The sequence below is a fragment of the Equus asinus genome, chromosome 10 (genome assembly GCF_041296235.1).
Source record: "Equus asinus isolate D_3611 breed Donkey chromosome 10, EquAss-T2T_v2, whole genome shotgun sequence".
Lineage (NCBI taxonomy): Eukaryota > Metazoa > Chordata > Mammalia > Perissodactyla > Equidae > Equus > Equus asinus.
In genome coordinates, this window is record NC_091799.1 from 108,523,286 (window position 1) to 108,536,405 (window position 13,120).

Consider the following 13,120-nt stretch of genomic DNA (forward strand, 5'->3'; position numbering starts at 1 on the left):
CACTATTTAATACTAAAAGAATAGGATCTTCATCAATAAATAGAGACACATAGGAACAATCATACCACATCTACAAAATGTCAGTATCAGGTAGCTGCTTCAAATCCAAAAGGACTGTTAGATGTAAAATGAAATTTTAGTTGATGTCGAAAGCAGACGATAAGGGAAGTAGAGTCTACAGTTAAGTGTAGTTGGTGGAAGCCTGTAGTTCTGAAGAATCCTGACCCATAAAAGCCATCTGAAATGTAATGACGTTTTGTGGTACTCTGCGGCTTCTAAGAGAGTAAAGTAAACCCCTAGTGAGATTGTAATAAATACGGCTTGAAGTACATGCTTGCGATTCCCTTCTATTAAGCTATCATGTGCTCAGGTGATGGAAACTCCAGATGCTAACAGTACCGAGGTCTTGAGAAGAGGTACTTCTAAGAGATTTTGGGGGTGAATGCCTCAGGGTGGTCAGCAGCCACCTAATTCGGGTGTTGGGACTAAGCTTGAATGGTAAAAGGCTCAGAAAGAGCCAAAGAAGAAAGACTTCTAAAATAATAAAAAGAATTATACCATATGGGAGTCCTTTCTGCATGACTGGTGTGTGATGGCCTTGAAATGTACTTTCTTCAATGACGTGCTGTCAAAATTGATATATGGTTAATACATTCATTAATGAGCCTAGGAATAATAGGAATGTTGAGTTAAAGTGGAATCATATTACTAGTCCAGACGTTATGAGGAGAGCTGAAAGAGCTCCTGTAAGTGGTCAAGGGCTGGGACTGACTATGTGATCTACATGGGTTTGGTGTGTCACACGGGTATCATCATGTAAACAGAGGCTCACCAAAAGAGTAAATGCGTGGGCTTGAACTAGGGCCACTGCCAATTCAAGAAAGCAAGTGAGATAAGAATAATACAGGCAATGAAAGCTGTAGTGGGGCTGATATTTATCAGGGCTACGGTGGCTCCTCCAATTGGGCGAATTAGGAGGTATCCAGTAGTAATGTTAGCTGTTTGTTGTATAAACTAGCAGTTTCAATAATCACTAGTAGAGGAATGAGAAAAACAGGGGTTCCTTGAAGTAAATAAGGATGCTTTTTTGTTTCATGTCAGAACACTGTTATCACTGTTCCTGCTCCCAGGGAAGAGCAATTTCTAAATTGTTTGATAGTTGTGTAATGGCTGTGAATGAGCATGGTAAAAGGCCCAGTAGGTTTGCTGAGCTAATAAATAGGATGAGTGATGAGTATTAGGACTCAAGTTTGTCCTACATGGTTGTGAATAGATATCACTTGTTTTGATATAAGTTGAATTAATCATTGTTGAACAGAAATTAGATGGTTGTTAGTCAGCTGGAAGTAAGGAATATAACGGTTGGAAATACAATGATCAGAATAATAAGAGGTAATCCTATTGTTGGGGTAGCCAAAGAGGTCAATAAACTTTCGTTCATTTTGATTCTCAAGGGATAATATGTTTTAATGATTTGATTGTTTCTAGTTCTGGGTTTGAGGGATAAAAGTGCCTTGAAATTTTTAGTTGAAATCCAATAAGTGATGTTATAATTACTGATATAATAGTAGCAAATCATGCTGATGTGTCCAGCTGTGGTATATCATTAAGGAGAGATTTAAACTCCCAGTCTTCAACTTGAAAGGTTAATACTATACAGCTTCTTAATGATTTTATAGTATGGAAAACAGATCACTTTTCAAAATATTTTAGTGGGACTAACTGAAGAATAACAGGTATAAAGCAGTGATTTGATCTGCAGATTTCTGAGCACTGCCCACAGTGCACGCCTGGTCGTGCAGGTGAGAGGGTTGCTTGGTTAGGCGTACCCCTTGGTTAGGGGTAGCATCTGTGTTCAGGCCTAGACAAGAAACAGCTCACAAATGCAGGACATCTTCAGATGAAATAAATATTCAGATTGTTCTTTCTATAGGTAAAACCACTCAGTTATCAACTTCTACAAGTCACAGTTCTCCTGGTTTTAAATCTGATGTAGAAACTACAGAGGAGTCAAAATTTAAATCTTCATCATCTGTATCTTCACAGCTTCAGTGTCATCCGTGGCTTACAGTTCTAACAGTTAGGGAAAGATTATTAATTTCGTCTATTATATAGAAAATTCATAATGATGGTAGAGTAATTAGAATTGAACTACTAGCTGGTAAAATGGTTCAAATTGTTTCTACTTCTTGTGCATCTATAGTACTTGTGTGGGTTGATTTAGTTGTTAACATTAATGAAATAATGTATAATACTAAAGAGCTAATTAGGAAAACAATTATTAGCATGCAGTCATAAAAGTGAAGAAGTTCTTCTCTAGCAGGGATGTCGCATCTTGAAAGCCCAGTTGAAATGGATATGCCACAGAGATATAAAGGGATTTAACCCGTAATTTAACTTAGACAAAGTTATGTAACTTCCACTAATACCCCATTTACTGAGAAAGACATCATGATTTTGGTTTTGGCTTGAAACCAGTTAGAGGAGGCTCGATTCCTCCTTTTTTATTTTAAATTTACGCAAGTAGGTTCATCAAATATATGCTATGGTGGGGAACATTCACAAACTCACTCAAGGCTGGTAGTAGTTGATTCTATTGATACTTCTTGTTGGAATGTGAATTCTTCTCAAGTTACGAAAATTATTAATTTGTAAGTGAAATAAATGACCCAATAAATGAAATGGTGTTTCATGTTGTATATGCATCTGGACAGTCGGATAGCGTCATGGTATTCCCAAGAGGCCAAATCTGCAGGGGTATGGCCCACAGGATTCACCTCCTGGCCCCCTGGACGTGTGGCCCCGCGCAGGTTATGAGAGCTGAGTGTCCACATCTGTGGGGTGGGGATGACACCCCACACCAGGAGGAATGGCTAAAGGAAGTATGGAAACTAGACCACATGGTGCTACATGAAATCCACGCCACAGTCTGAGGGCTAAGGCTGTGGGACTCCAGTTCCCAAGGGACAGCTTCCTCTGGGCCCTCCTGAACCAGCCTGCAGTCTCTCCTGGAGGGTGGGGACCCTCAGAGGAAGTCTCAGCCTGAACGGTCCCCGGCATCCAGAAGGCCCCGAATGTAATGAAGTCACACACTGGACCAGACGGAGGTCAGGCCAGGATGGTGCAGGCAGGAGAGGCTGCCAGCAGAACCGTCAGGGCTACACCACCCAGTGCCTGACCACACCAGTGCCCCAGGGGCCTCAGCACACAGTCAGCCGTCATTGGCACTCGCATCAGTGCTCTCTTTTCCTCCCTATAGAAACTCTTTTACCAATTTAAAAAATTTACGGAAGAAAGAGAGATGGCTCCTGCTCTTCTGCCCACTTTCTGAGTGTCTAGGGAACACTTACCGGGAGTTAGGGATTTGGAGAGGGGGAGGGAGTAAATGCCACACCTATCTCGGCCCCAAACAGCCAAGACTTGGCCAATAACTGACCACTTCCCTCATTTTTTTCCATTTCCAACTCAGGGCCAAAACACTTCCCTAACCCACCACACCGGCCGCCCCCTTCTAGTGAGCCGGCCCTGCCTCCCCAGGCCGACAGCCCCATCAGGGCACCTGCTCCCCGCTCCGGCCACTGTGACGCTCTCCCCTCCTCGGCCTGCCTGGGGGTCTCTGCCACACGCAGTGCCGTGGCCAGCCCTGCCTGGCTGCAGCAGTGGAGGTCTTCACTTACTACCACAACTTGGAGTATGTCTCCAAGTCTCCAACCGGGCCAGTGAGAAAGCAACAGAGGCATCATTCACGTGGCTTTGGGTCACTCTGAGGGTGAGAGAACCCTCACTCCCTAACCAGGATGAGTCTTTGGAAAACTATGAAATGCACGTCCAGGGCCCCCTCCGGACAAGGCCATTGATGGCTCCGGCTGGCCGAGACGACGGATTCCAACTCTGGAGACAAGTGCCCTTGTAAGCACAGGGCGAAACCGCCTCTCCCCTCTGCAACGTGACCTCTGCCTCGAGGCGCGGCATTGCAGGAAGGGGCACGGAAGCACACTCCTAACGAAGCAGGGATGACAGGCGCTAAGGAAAATGCGTTCAACAGCCACACTCACCACGGGATCACAGTAATGCTGAAACAGAAGACGTGGCGTCACAAAAGACAGCAGGCCCTCGCTGTTACCACCAGCCACTCAGCTCTCCCACTCACCTCTCTGTTGCTGCTCATGCCGCGGGGCCTCTGCTCTTCGGGCTCTGATGCCTCCACATGAGAAAAGGCCCTCTCGCTCCCGCCCTCTGAGATGTTCGGCCTGCCCAGACTCTCCTGGGGGCTCGAGGGCCCACTGGCCCTCTCCAGGCAGCTCAGACACGCCTGGTCTGCAAGTGCCTGGAATTTCCCGCCAGGCATTCTTCGCTTCCTGTACTTTTCAGGAGCAGGCAAAGGATTAAACACTTTTTGTGTTGACAAGCTTGACTTCTGAGATGAGGAGGCTGAGTCCTCAATGTCTGTGGAGTCTGTAACAGAGGGAAGAACAGAGCCCTCCTCAGACCAAGTTCTCGGGGCTCAGGGACCAGTACTGTAATTTTAAAAGGTGTGTGGTGTGCACGCACACACAAATATGGAAAATCCGTCAAAAAGTGACGAGACTAAAGTAATAACTTTAATAAATGAATCAGCCAATTACTGCTTCCTTGCCAAAATTATGTATCACAAAGATGGGTCAAGTGAGCAAAAACTTAAAATTTGGAAATTACAGAGGATTTAACAATCTTTCCTACGGGAGATTCTTTTAACATACTGACACCTAAGACCGTCCCTCCCCCAGCCACTGAGCTACTCTCCCAGGGTGGGTGTCCAGCGAGCGCTGCCCAGCAGCAGGAGGAGGCGAGGGCTCTCCAAAGGTAGGCATTGTCTGGGCCTCGAGGGCCCAGCCCGCCCTGCTCGCCTGCTGAAGCTCCCCAGCGCTGAGTCCTGGGACCCCCCTCTGCCTGGACTCTGCTCTCTGGACTCTGCCCAGCCTCACTCCCTACGCCCCAGGCTCAGATCCACCTCACAACACTGGCCGCCAGCCCAGGCCCCTCCTCTGGGCTATCACTGCTGGGCTCTCACACTGAACAATGTCCCCATGCCCTCAGGCTCACCTCGAGTAGAGCCCGGCCCAGGAGGTCCCCAGCTGACCCCGGCCTCGAGTGCCCGCGACCCGAGTGGACGACACCAAAGTCGTCTGGCTGCCTGGGTCAGAGATCACTTGGACAGCGCCCCCTCCACCCTGAGCTCCACATCCATCACCAAACTTCACCAAGTCCATCGACCACCACCAGCAGGGCCAGGCCATCCCCCTCACCTTGCTGGGACTGGTCTACCACATCCACTTAGATGGACCCTCCACTGCCCACAACAACCCAAACACACGTTGGTCACTCTGTGCCACCCTCCCAGGGACAGACATAGCTCGTTGCAGCCCATGCACTGCCACGCCGTGTCACCTCCACCTGCAACCTGTGCTTCTCTTCCTTCTCCCCGCTCTGGCCTCACAGCCTCTGCGTAAACCCACCCACCAAAACCCATGGCTAAGTCTAGCCACCAGGAACCAGCAGACAAGCTATACTGGGGGTCACCCCACAAAAGTGAAGTGTGAATGCTTCAAAATCCCCAAGGTTACAGAAGACAGAAAGATTGAGAAATTGTTCTGGGTCCCAGGAGTCTGACAAGACATGACAATTAGATACGCTGTGGGCACCTGGATGGGATCCTGGACCAGGAAGAAAAGGAAGTCGTTGGAACAGCTAGTGAAATGTGAACAGGGCCTGTGGGTTAAGTGGCCAGTCTGTGGCAAGTTCATTTCCTATTCTAGAGAGTTAAAGTGCTAGTTACTCAGGGGAGTGCCCTTGCTTTTAGGAAACTACACTGGAATGTGTAGGAGTGACAGGACATCCTGCTCCAAGAAGGTTCTGAAAAAGACCAATGACAGAATGTGTGTGTGCATGCATATGTACGTATGGACGCACACACAAACGTTCACAAGTACACGCACACACCCATATGTACATACATGCACATGTGTGCATATACTCACGAGTACATTTGCATGTAGGGATACACACGCACTTGCGGGCATGCATATACACGTGCACACCCACATGCAGGGACACAATACACATGTGCAAATACATGCGTGCACACACATGTACAAGCAATGCTATTCGTGCATGCACAGGGACGCGTATGCACATGTGTACATACACACGTGTGCGTGTACACCCATGTGTAGGGACATGTACACACGCATACACATGTGTACATGTGTATATGTATGCACCCACACAAAGACACACACACACATACAGAGAGGGGGAAGGGGGTCAGGGGAAGGGGCACAACAGAGCCGACGTGGTAAACGTGAACTCCAGGGGAGTCTGGATGAGGCAGGTATGGAACTTGGTTGTTCTGTGATGGTAGCTTTTCTACGTTCACTCTGAAAAGTCACAGGGCACACATTTCAATGAAGAGGTCTAAACATCAAGCACGTGTGTGTCCATGAGCAGAGGGGAAATGATGAATTCTGACATTCAATGGAAATGGGGATCCTGTGCACCCCACACACCACAGCACCAGGGTAAGGTCTCAGGATACGGGATAAAAGCGACTGGTCTGGGAGACAATGAGAGCAGAGGGGATGTAACAGGAGTGTGACCCCTGGCCTCAACACCATGCCCTGCTCTGCAGCAGCAACAGGCAACCTAGGCAGGTCTCCACCACAGCCGGTCCCGCCTCTAAAGCCCCCATGAACTCAGCTCAGTGAGCCTCAGGAAAGTGTTAGGTTCACTCACACTGGGAGGTTTTCTGACACGCTTACCACATGCATGCGTACGACACTCTCAATTAACTTATTCAATTTTCCTCATCTTTAATTTTTAAAATGCAGCTGCTGTCATAACTTGGGCCAAGATTATATATTTAGAAGAAAAAGTGTGTGTGCAGAGAAAAACAGCAAAGTACTTACAGACCAGGAATCTAAAATACTGAATGTAGTATAGATTTCAGTGAATGAGATTCTTTCCTGAGACATTTTAGAGTTCCACAAACAAATAAGTAAAATACAGAGAACAGGAGAAATTTCACAGCATCAGCAAACACGGTGAAAAAGACTGACCTGCTTAGGAGAGCATTACGGGGGTTGTGTGAGACTACCTGGGTGTGGGGCCAAGTGTGGGCGTTGCCCAGAGGGGCGGTGGGCCTCAGACTCGTCCCCGCGCTGCAGCAGGAGCTCTCCACAGCACTCGCTCTGAAGCCTCTTCTCTGGACAACACCCTCTGGGGCTGCTTTTCCTCTTCTCATGGCCCTTCTGTACGGAGTCCCCACACTGGAGCTGGACTGACTGAGGACTCAACAGATGTCTGGATTCTATTTTATTAAAAAACATTTTTAAAGTTTTAGTTCATTAAAAATTACATTTTAAGCTTCTGACAGTAAATGCTATCTCCTAAGTCTATTCCTTAAGTTGATTAAATAAGAAAAAGATGACTGAGTGAGTTAATAATGCAACGGCCAACCCTGTAGTGAACCTGCAGCCATCACTGTGCACAGCACTACAGGCAGGGGGACTGGCGCTGCCCGACTTTAAGAGTCACTGCACAGCTGGGAATCAAGACAGTGTAGGAGGAACTGGGACAAAGACAGACACGACAACAGAACAGAATCCAGAATCCAGAAGGAGGCTCAGGCCCATCAACTGATTTAACAAATGCGACACGGTTATTAAATGAGAAAAAAAGACAGTCTTTTCAACAAATGGCATTAACACAACTGGACATACATGGGGGCCATGGACAGCCTGACCTATTATCTCACATCACACTCACAAATTCACTCGAAAGAGTGGATCACTGACCTAAACACCAAAACCATAGGATGTCTCTACCTCTATAGGAGAAAATCTTCATAAGCATGGGGCAGACAAAAATTTCTTTACAGGGTACAAAAAAGCACAAACCATTAAAGGAAACATTTGATAAATGCACTTTGTTGAAATTAAAACTTCTGCTCTTCGAAGCACTATTAAGAAAACGAAAGGCAAGCCACAGAATGGAAGGAAATTTGCAGTACTGTTATCTGAGAAAGGGCTTACATTCAAAAACCATAAAGAACTTGTATAACTCAATACCAAGAAGAGAAAAAGGAGAGGAACAGACTTGAATAGAAACATCACAGAAGACAGACAGACCAATGGCCCATGAAGAGATTTTCGTGACAAGTATTCAGGAAAACGCAAATTAAAACTGGAATGAGATACGACTATATACATAGGAGAAGAGCCAGAACTTAAAAGACTGACATTACCAAGAGGTGGCAAGGACACCCAAAGGGCAGATGTCCTCATGCCAGCAGTAAATCCTGGGATTTCAGACCAAATTTATGCCTCAACCTGTTGTTGTCTTCATGGCAAGCTCTCAGAAACTCATAATGGAGGAAGAAATGAAGCTAAAGCTTATACCCAAGTCCTAGTAGAAAGCAGAGTCCCCAGCTGACCACGTGAAGAAGTCCATCCACGGGGAAGACTGCACAACATCCTCGTCGGGTTTAAAGTTCTAAACATGGCAGCCTGAGCTCCAAGTGCTTCGTAAAGCTGAGTGAACACCCCTCGCGGCTGACACGGATGTCAGTTCCACTAGCCACAGGACACCTTACCTTCTTGTGTGCTTTGACATTTTACCTCTGCCCTGCAATTTTAATTGATCTGAGGAAGAATATAAGTTAAACCACCATACAGTATGACTATACTCAACTTAAATACATTGACTTTTTCTTTTAAAATTCTATAATCCAAATTACTGATATTTACAAGTACATAAAGACTTCATGAAGATTCTATATTTAAAGGTAAGTTTTCTAAAAACAGCAACTGTGCATCTTGAAGCCAGCGATGACTGACATCCAGAACAAGCTGGATCCACCACCCGGCCCTCACAGTGGAGTGGCAGCATACCTTGGGAACTAGGCAAGTCAGTCTCTCGCTCCTTCTGGCTGGAACTTTTGCTCCCAGGAGGGTTGCTCAAGCCCCACTCACACTCGGCAATGAGGTTCAAGACCGCCTCGTCATCTGCGTCCATAACCAAGCACTTCTTGGCCGAGGAGTCGGTACATCTGGCTCTGGAGTAGCACGGTCTGCAAAGAAAAGCCAACCCATTGCTGTCACTTCAGCCAGCAGCACGTTCCAATGCGCGCAGACCCCGCAAAGGGAGGCGCTCCAGCTCATGCAGGCCCTAGCGAAGGGAGGCGCTCCAGCTCACACAGACCCCACAAAGGGAGGCGCCACAGCATGCGCAGGCCCCACAAAGGGAGGCACCGCAGCTCACACAGGCCCCACAAAGGGAGATGCTGTTCTGCCAGCACCGACATAAGGGCTCTGCAGAGGAGGAGCTGGTGCAACCACAGAACAATGGCTCTCGGCACCTCGACTAAAGTGAAGTCAAAGTAGGACTCAGCAAGGATGAGTGGTGACGGAAAGGAAGGTCACATAATGTTACCACGCCATCCCAGCATGTGAAGAACCCCACCAGGATCTGTTCAAGAATGAGAATTCCAGAAAGCTGCTGTGTTCTGCGATCTTCTAACGTGCTCTTTTCCCAGCATATCCACGATGCGATACACGTGATCAAGAAAGTGAAAGGAGGGGCCAGCCCTGTGGCACAGTGATTAAGTTTGAGCACTCCACTTCAGTGGCCCAGGGTTCACGGGTTCGGATCCTGGGCGTGGACCCAACACCGCTCGTCAAGCCACACTGTGGCAGTGTCCCACGTAAAATAGACGAAGATTGGCACAGATGTCAGCTTAGTGACAATCTTCCTCAAGCAAAAACAGGAAGGTTGACAAGAGATGTTAGCTCAGAGCCAAGCTTCCTCACAAAAGAAAAAAAGAAAGTTAAAGGATGTGTGTTCCAAATTTCTATTTTTATGTTAAGTGAAAATGTTTCCACACTGACTGAAATGTGAGGTGCTTTAGAATATGACATCCCTCCCAAGGATGACCCTCCACATGAGGATGAACACACTCAAAGGAGACCTCATTTCCAACAAAGGCAGCTTAAAATACCACTTTTCAAAATAATACTCAACCCATACACTACGAATATTGACTTTATGACACCTGATCATACTCTAAGAGATTTATTTTCTGCACTGCAAGTGTCCCAGATCCCTGCAGGAAGGGACCTGGGTTCTCCTTCCGGGTCTACCCACAGGAACCTGACATCTGACACATTTCGGCTCTTTTGGATCTCTACTGTCACCAGCGGATAATAATGAGGTTGCACCAGATCCATAAAGATCTATTAGGTCCTTTGAACTCTAAACTCAGTGATGATTCGGTCTTGAGATTATCATGGACAGGTAAACTACTAAACATTGCTAAAAGAAATTAGAGAAGACATAAATAAAAGGAAACGCATTCCACGTTCATAGATGGGGAGACTTAACATGGTTAAAAATGTCAGTACTACCCAAAGCAATCTACAGAATCAGTGCAATCCCTATTAAAATCCCAACGACATTTCTTGCAGAAATAGAAAAACCCACCCTAAAATTCATCTGGAATCTCACGAGATTCCATATAGCCAAAACAATCTTGAAAAAGAAAATCAAGCATTAGAACTAGACTCAGACATGGCAGAAATGCTGGAACGACCACACCAGGATTTACAACAACTATGATTAATACGCTAAGGGCTACTGTGTAAAAAGCAAACAGCCAGGGCCGGCCCGGTGGCACAACGGTTAAGTGCGCACGTTCCACTTTGGCGGCCTGGGGTTCACCAGTTGGGATCCCAGCTGCGGACATAGCACTGCTTGGCACGCCATGCTGTGGTAGGCGTCCCACATATAAAGTAGAGGAAGATGGTCACGGATGTTAGCTCAGGGCCAGGCTTCCTGAGCGAAAAGAGGATTGGCAGCAGTTAGCTCAGGACTAATCTTCCTCAAACAAACAAAAAAAAAGCAGATGGCCATGCAAGAGCAAGTGGGAAACATAAGGAGAGAGATGGGAATTCTAAGAAGGAATCAAAAAGAAATCCTAGCACTCAAAAACACTAACAGAAAGGAAGAATGAATGCCTTTGATGGGCTCATTAGTAGACAGGCCATGGCTGAGGAAAGAAATCTCTGAGTTTGAGGCTATCTCAATAGAAACCAAAAAAAGTGAAAAGTAAGGAGGAAAAAAAGGCTGAAAAAAGAGAAAGAAAACCAGAATAGAATACCCAAGAATCAAGGGACAACTACAAAAGGTGTAATATACACGTAATGAGAATATCAGAAGAGAGAAAGAAAGGAACAGAAAAAACTATTTGAAGAAGCAAAGACTGAAAATTTCCTCAAATTAACATCAGATCCCAAACCACAGGTGCAGGAAGCTGTGAGAACATCAGCAGGACAAACATCCAAAAATTACATCAAGGAACATCGTCTTCAAACTGGAGAAAATCAAAGACAAAGGAAAAAATTTTGAAATAAGCCAGAGGAAAAAAAATGCCTTACCTACAGAGGAAGAAATCTGACTTCTCCTCAGAAACCAAGCAAGCAAGAGAGAGTGGAGCGAAATATTTAAAGTGTCGAGAGAAAAAAAGCTATCAACGTAGAATTTGACATCCTGAAAATTATCATTCAACAGTGAGGGAGACATAAAGACTTTCTTAGATAAACAAAAATTGAGGGAATTTATGGCCAGTAGACCTGCCTTGTAAGAAATGTTAAAAGAAGTTATTCAGAGAGAAGGAAAATGATACAAGTCAGAACCTTGGGTCTACATAAAGAAAAGAAGAGTACTAGAAAAGGAATAAGAGAAGGTAAAATAAAAACTTTTTTCTTATTCATAGTTGATCTAACATAAAAGTTTGTTTAAAATAATAACAACAACAATGTATTCAACTATGTCTGCTCATGTTTTACATGCATGATTATAGCTTTATTTAAATGAAATAAATGACAGCAATGATATAAGGGACAGGAGAGAGGAATTATGAATATTTTGTCACTGTAAGGTATTTGCACTGTGTGTGAATCGGTATAGTGGTATTTGAAAGTGGACCTGGATTGGGTGTAAATGTACACTGCGTACTCTAGAGCAACCACTTAAAAAAGAAAAAATATAACTATATGCTAAGAAAGGAGAGAAAATGGAGTCTTACAAAATGCTCATTTAAAACTACAAAGGGAAGAAAAAGAGCAGAAGACAAGAATAGGAACAAGGGCAATGAGTAGAAAACAGTAACAAATATTGTAAATATTAATCCAACCATATCAGTAATCACTTTAAATATCAATGATCTAAATACACCAACTAAAAGACATAGATTGTCAGAGTGGATCAAAAAACAAGACCCAACTACATGGTGTCTACAAGAAACGCACGTATAAAGACACATAGATTAACAGTAAAGAAATAGAGATAAATATACCAGGCTGACACTAATCAAAAGAAAGCTGGAGTAGTCATATTAATTTCAGACAGAGCTGACTCCAAAGCAAGGAAGGTTATCAGGAATAAAGAGAGGCATTACATAATGATAAGGGGTCAATTCTCCAAAAGACACTACAATCCTTAATGCATATGCACCTAACAACAGAGCATCAAAATACGTGAGGCAAAAAACTGATAGAACTACAGGAGAGACAGACGCATCCACTATTACAGGGAGAGATTTCAACACCCCTCTAATAGAAAGAGACCAATCCAGCAGGCAGAAAACCAGTAAGGACACAGTGAACTCAACAACACCATCAATGAATTGGATGTGGTGACAACTACAGACCACGTCATCCAATGACTGCAGATTACACATTCTTCTCAGGCTCACATGGAACCTTCACCAAGACAGGGCATGTCCTGAGTCATAAAACACACCTTTACAAATTTAAAAGAAGAGAAATCACACAATGTCTGCTCTCAAACCACAACGGAATTAAACCAGTAATCAATAACAGAAGGATAACTGGAAAATCCCAAAATACTTGGGGATTAAAAAACATATTTCTAAATAACATGTGTCAAAAAAGAAATCTTATGAGAAATTAAAAAACATTTTGAACTATATGAAAAAGAAAATACATCTTACCAAAATTTGTGGGATGCGGTGGAATCAATGCTTAGAGGGAAATTTACAGCATTGAATGCATGTGTTAGGAAAACA

General features: G+C 44.8%; 1 protein-coding gene across 2 annotated transcripts in view; it reads right to left on the bottom strand.

Annotated features, from left to right (window-relative positions):
• Positions 1–13,120, bottom strand: part of CEP72 (centrosomal protein 72) — a 41,511-nt gene that overhangs the window by 13,476 nt on the left and 14,915 nt on the right. For both annotated transcript variants that reach the window (XM_044779535.2, XM_014848481.3), the window contains exons 5-7: positions 8,928–9,106; positions 7,133–7,345; positions 4,151–4,455 (exon numbers count right to left, since the gene is read on the bottom strand). In XM_044779535.2, the coding sequence (XP_044635470.2) occupies positions 4,151–4,455; positions 7,133–7,345; positions 8,928–9,106 (697 nt within the window). The remainder of the gene's footprint in view (positions 1–4,150; positions 4,456–7,132; positions 7,346–8,927; positions 9,107–13,120) is intronic.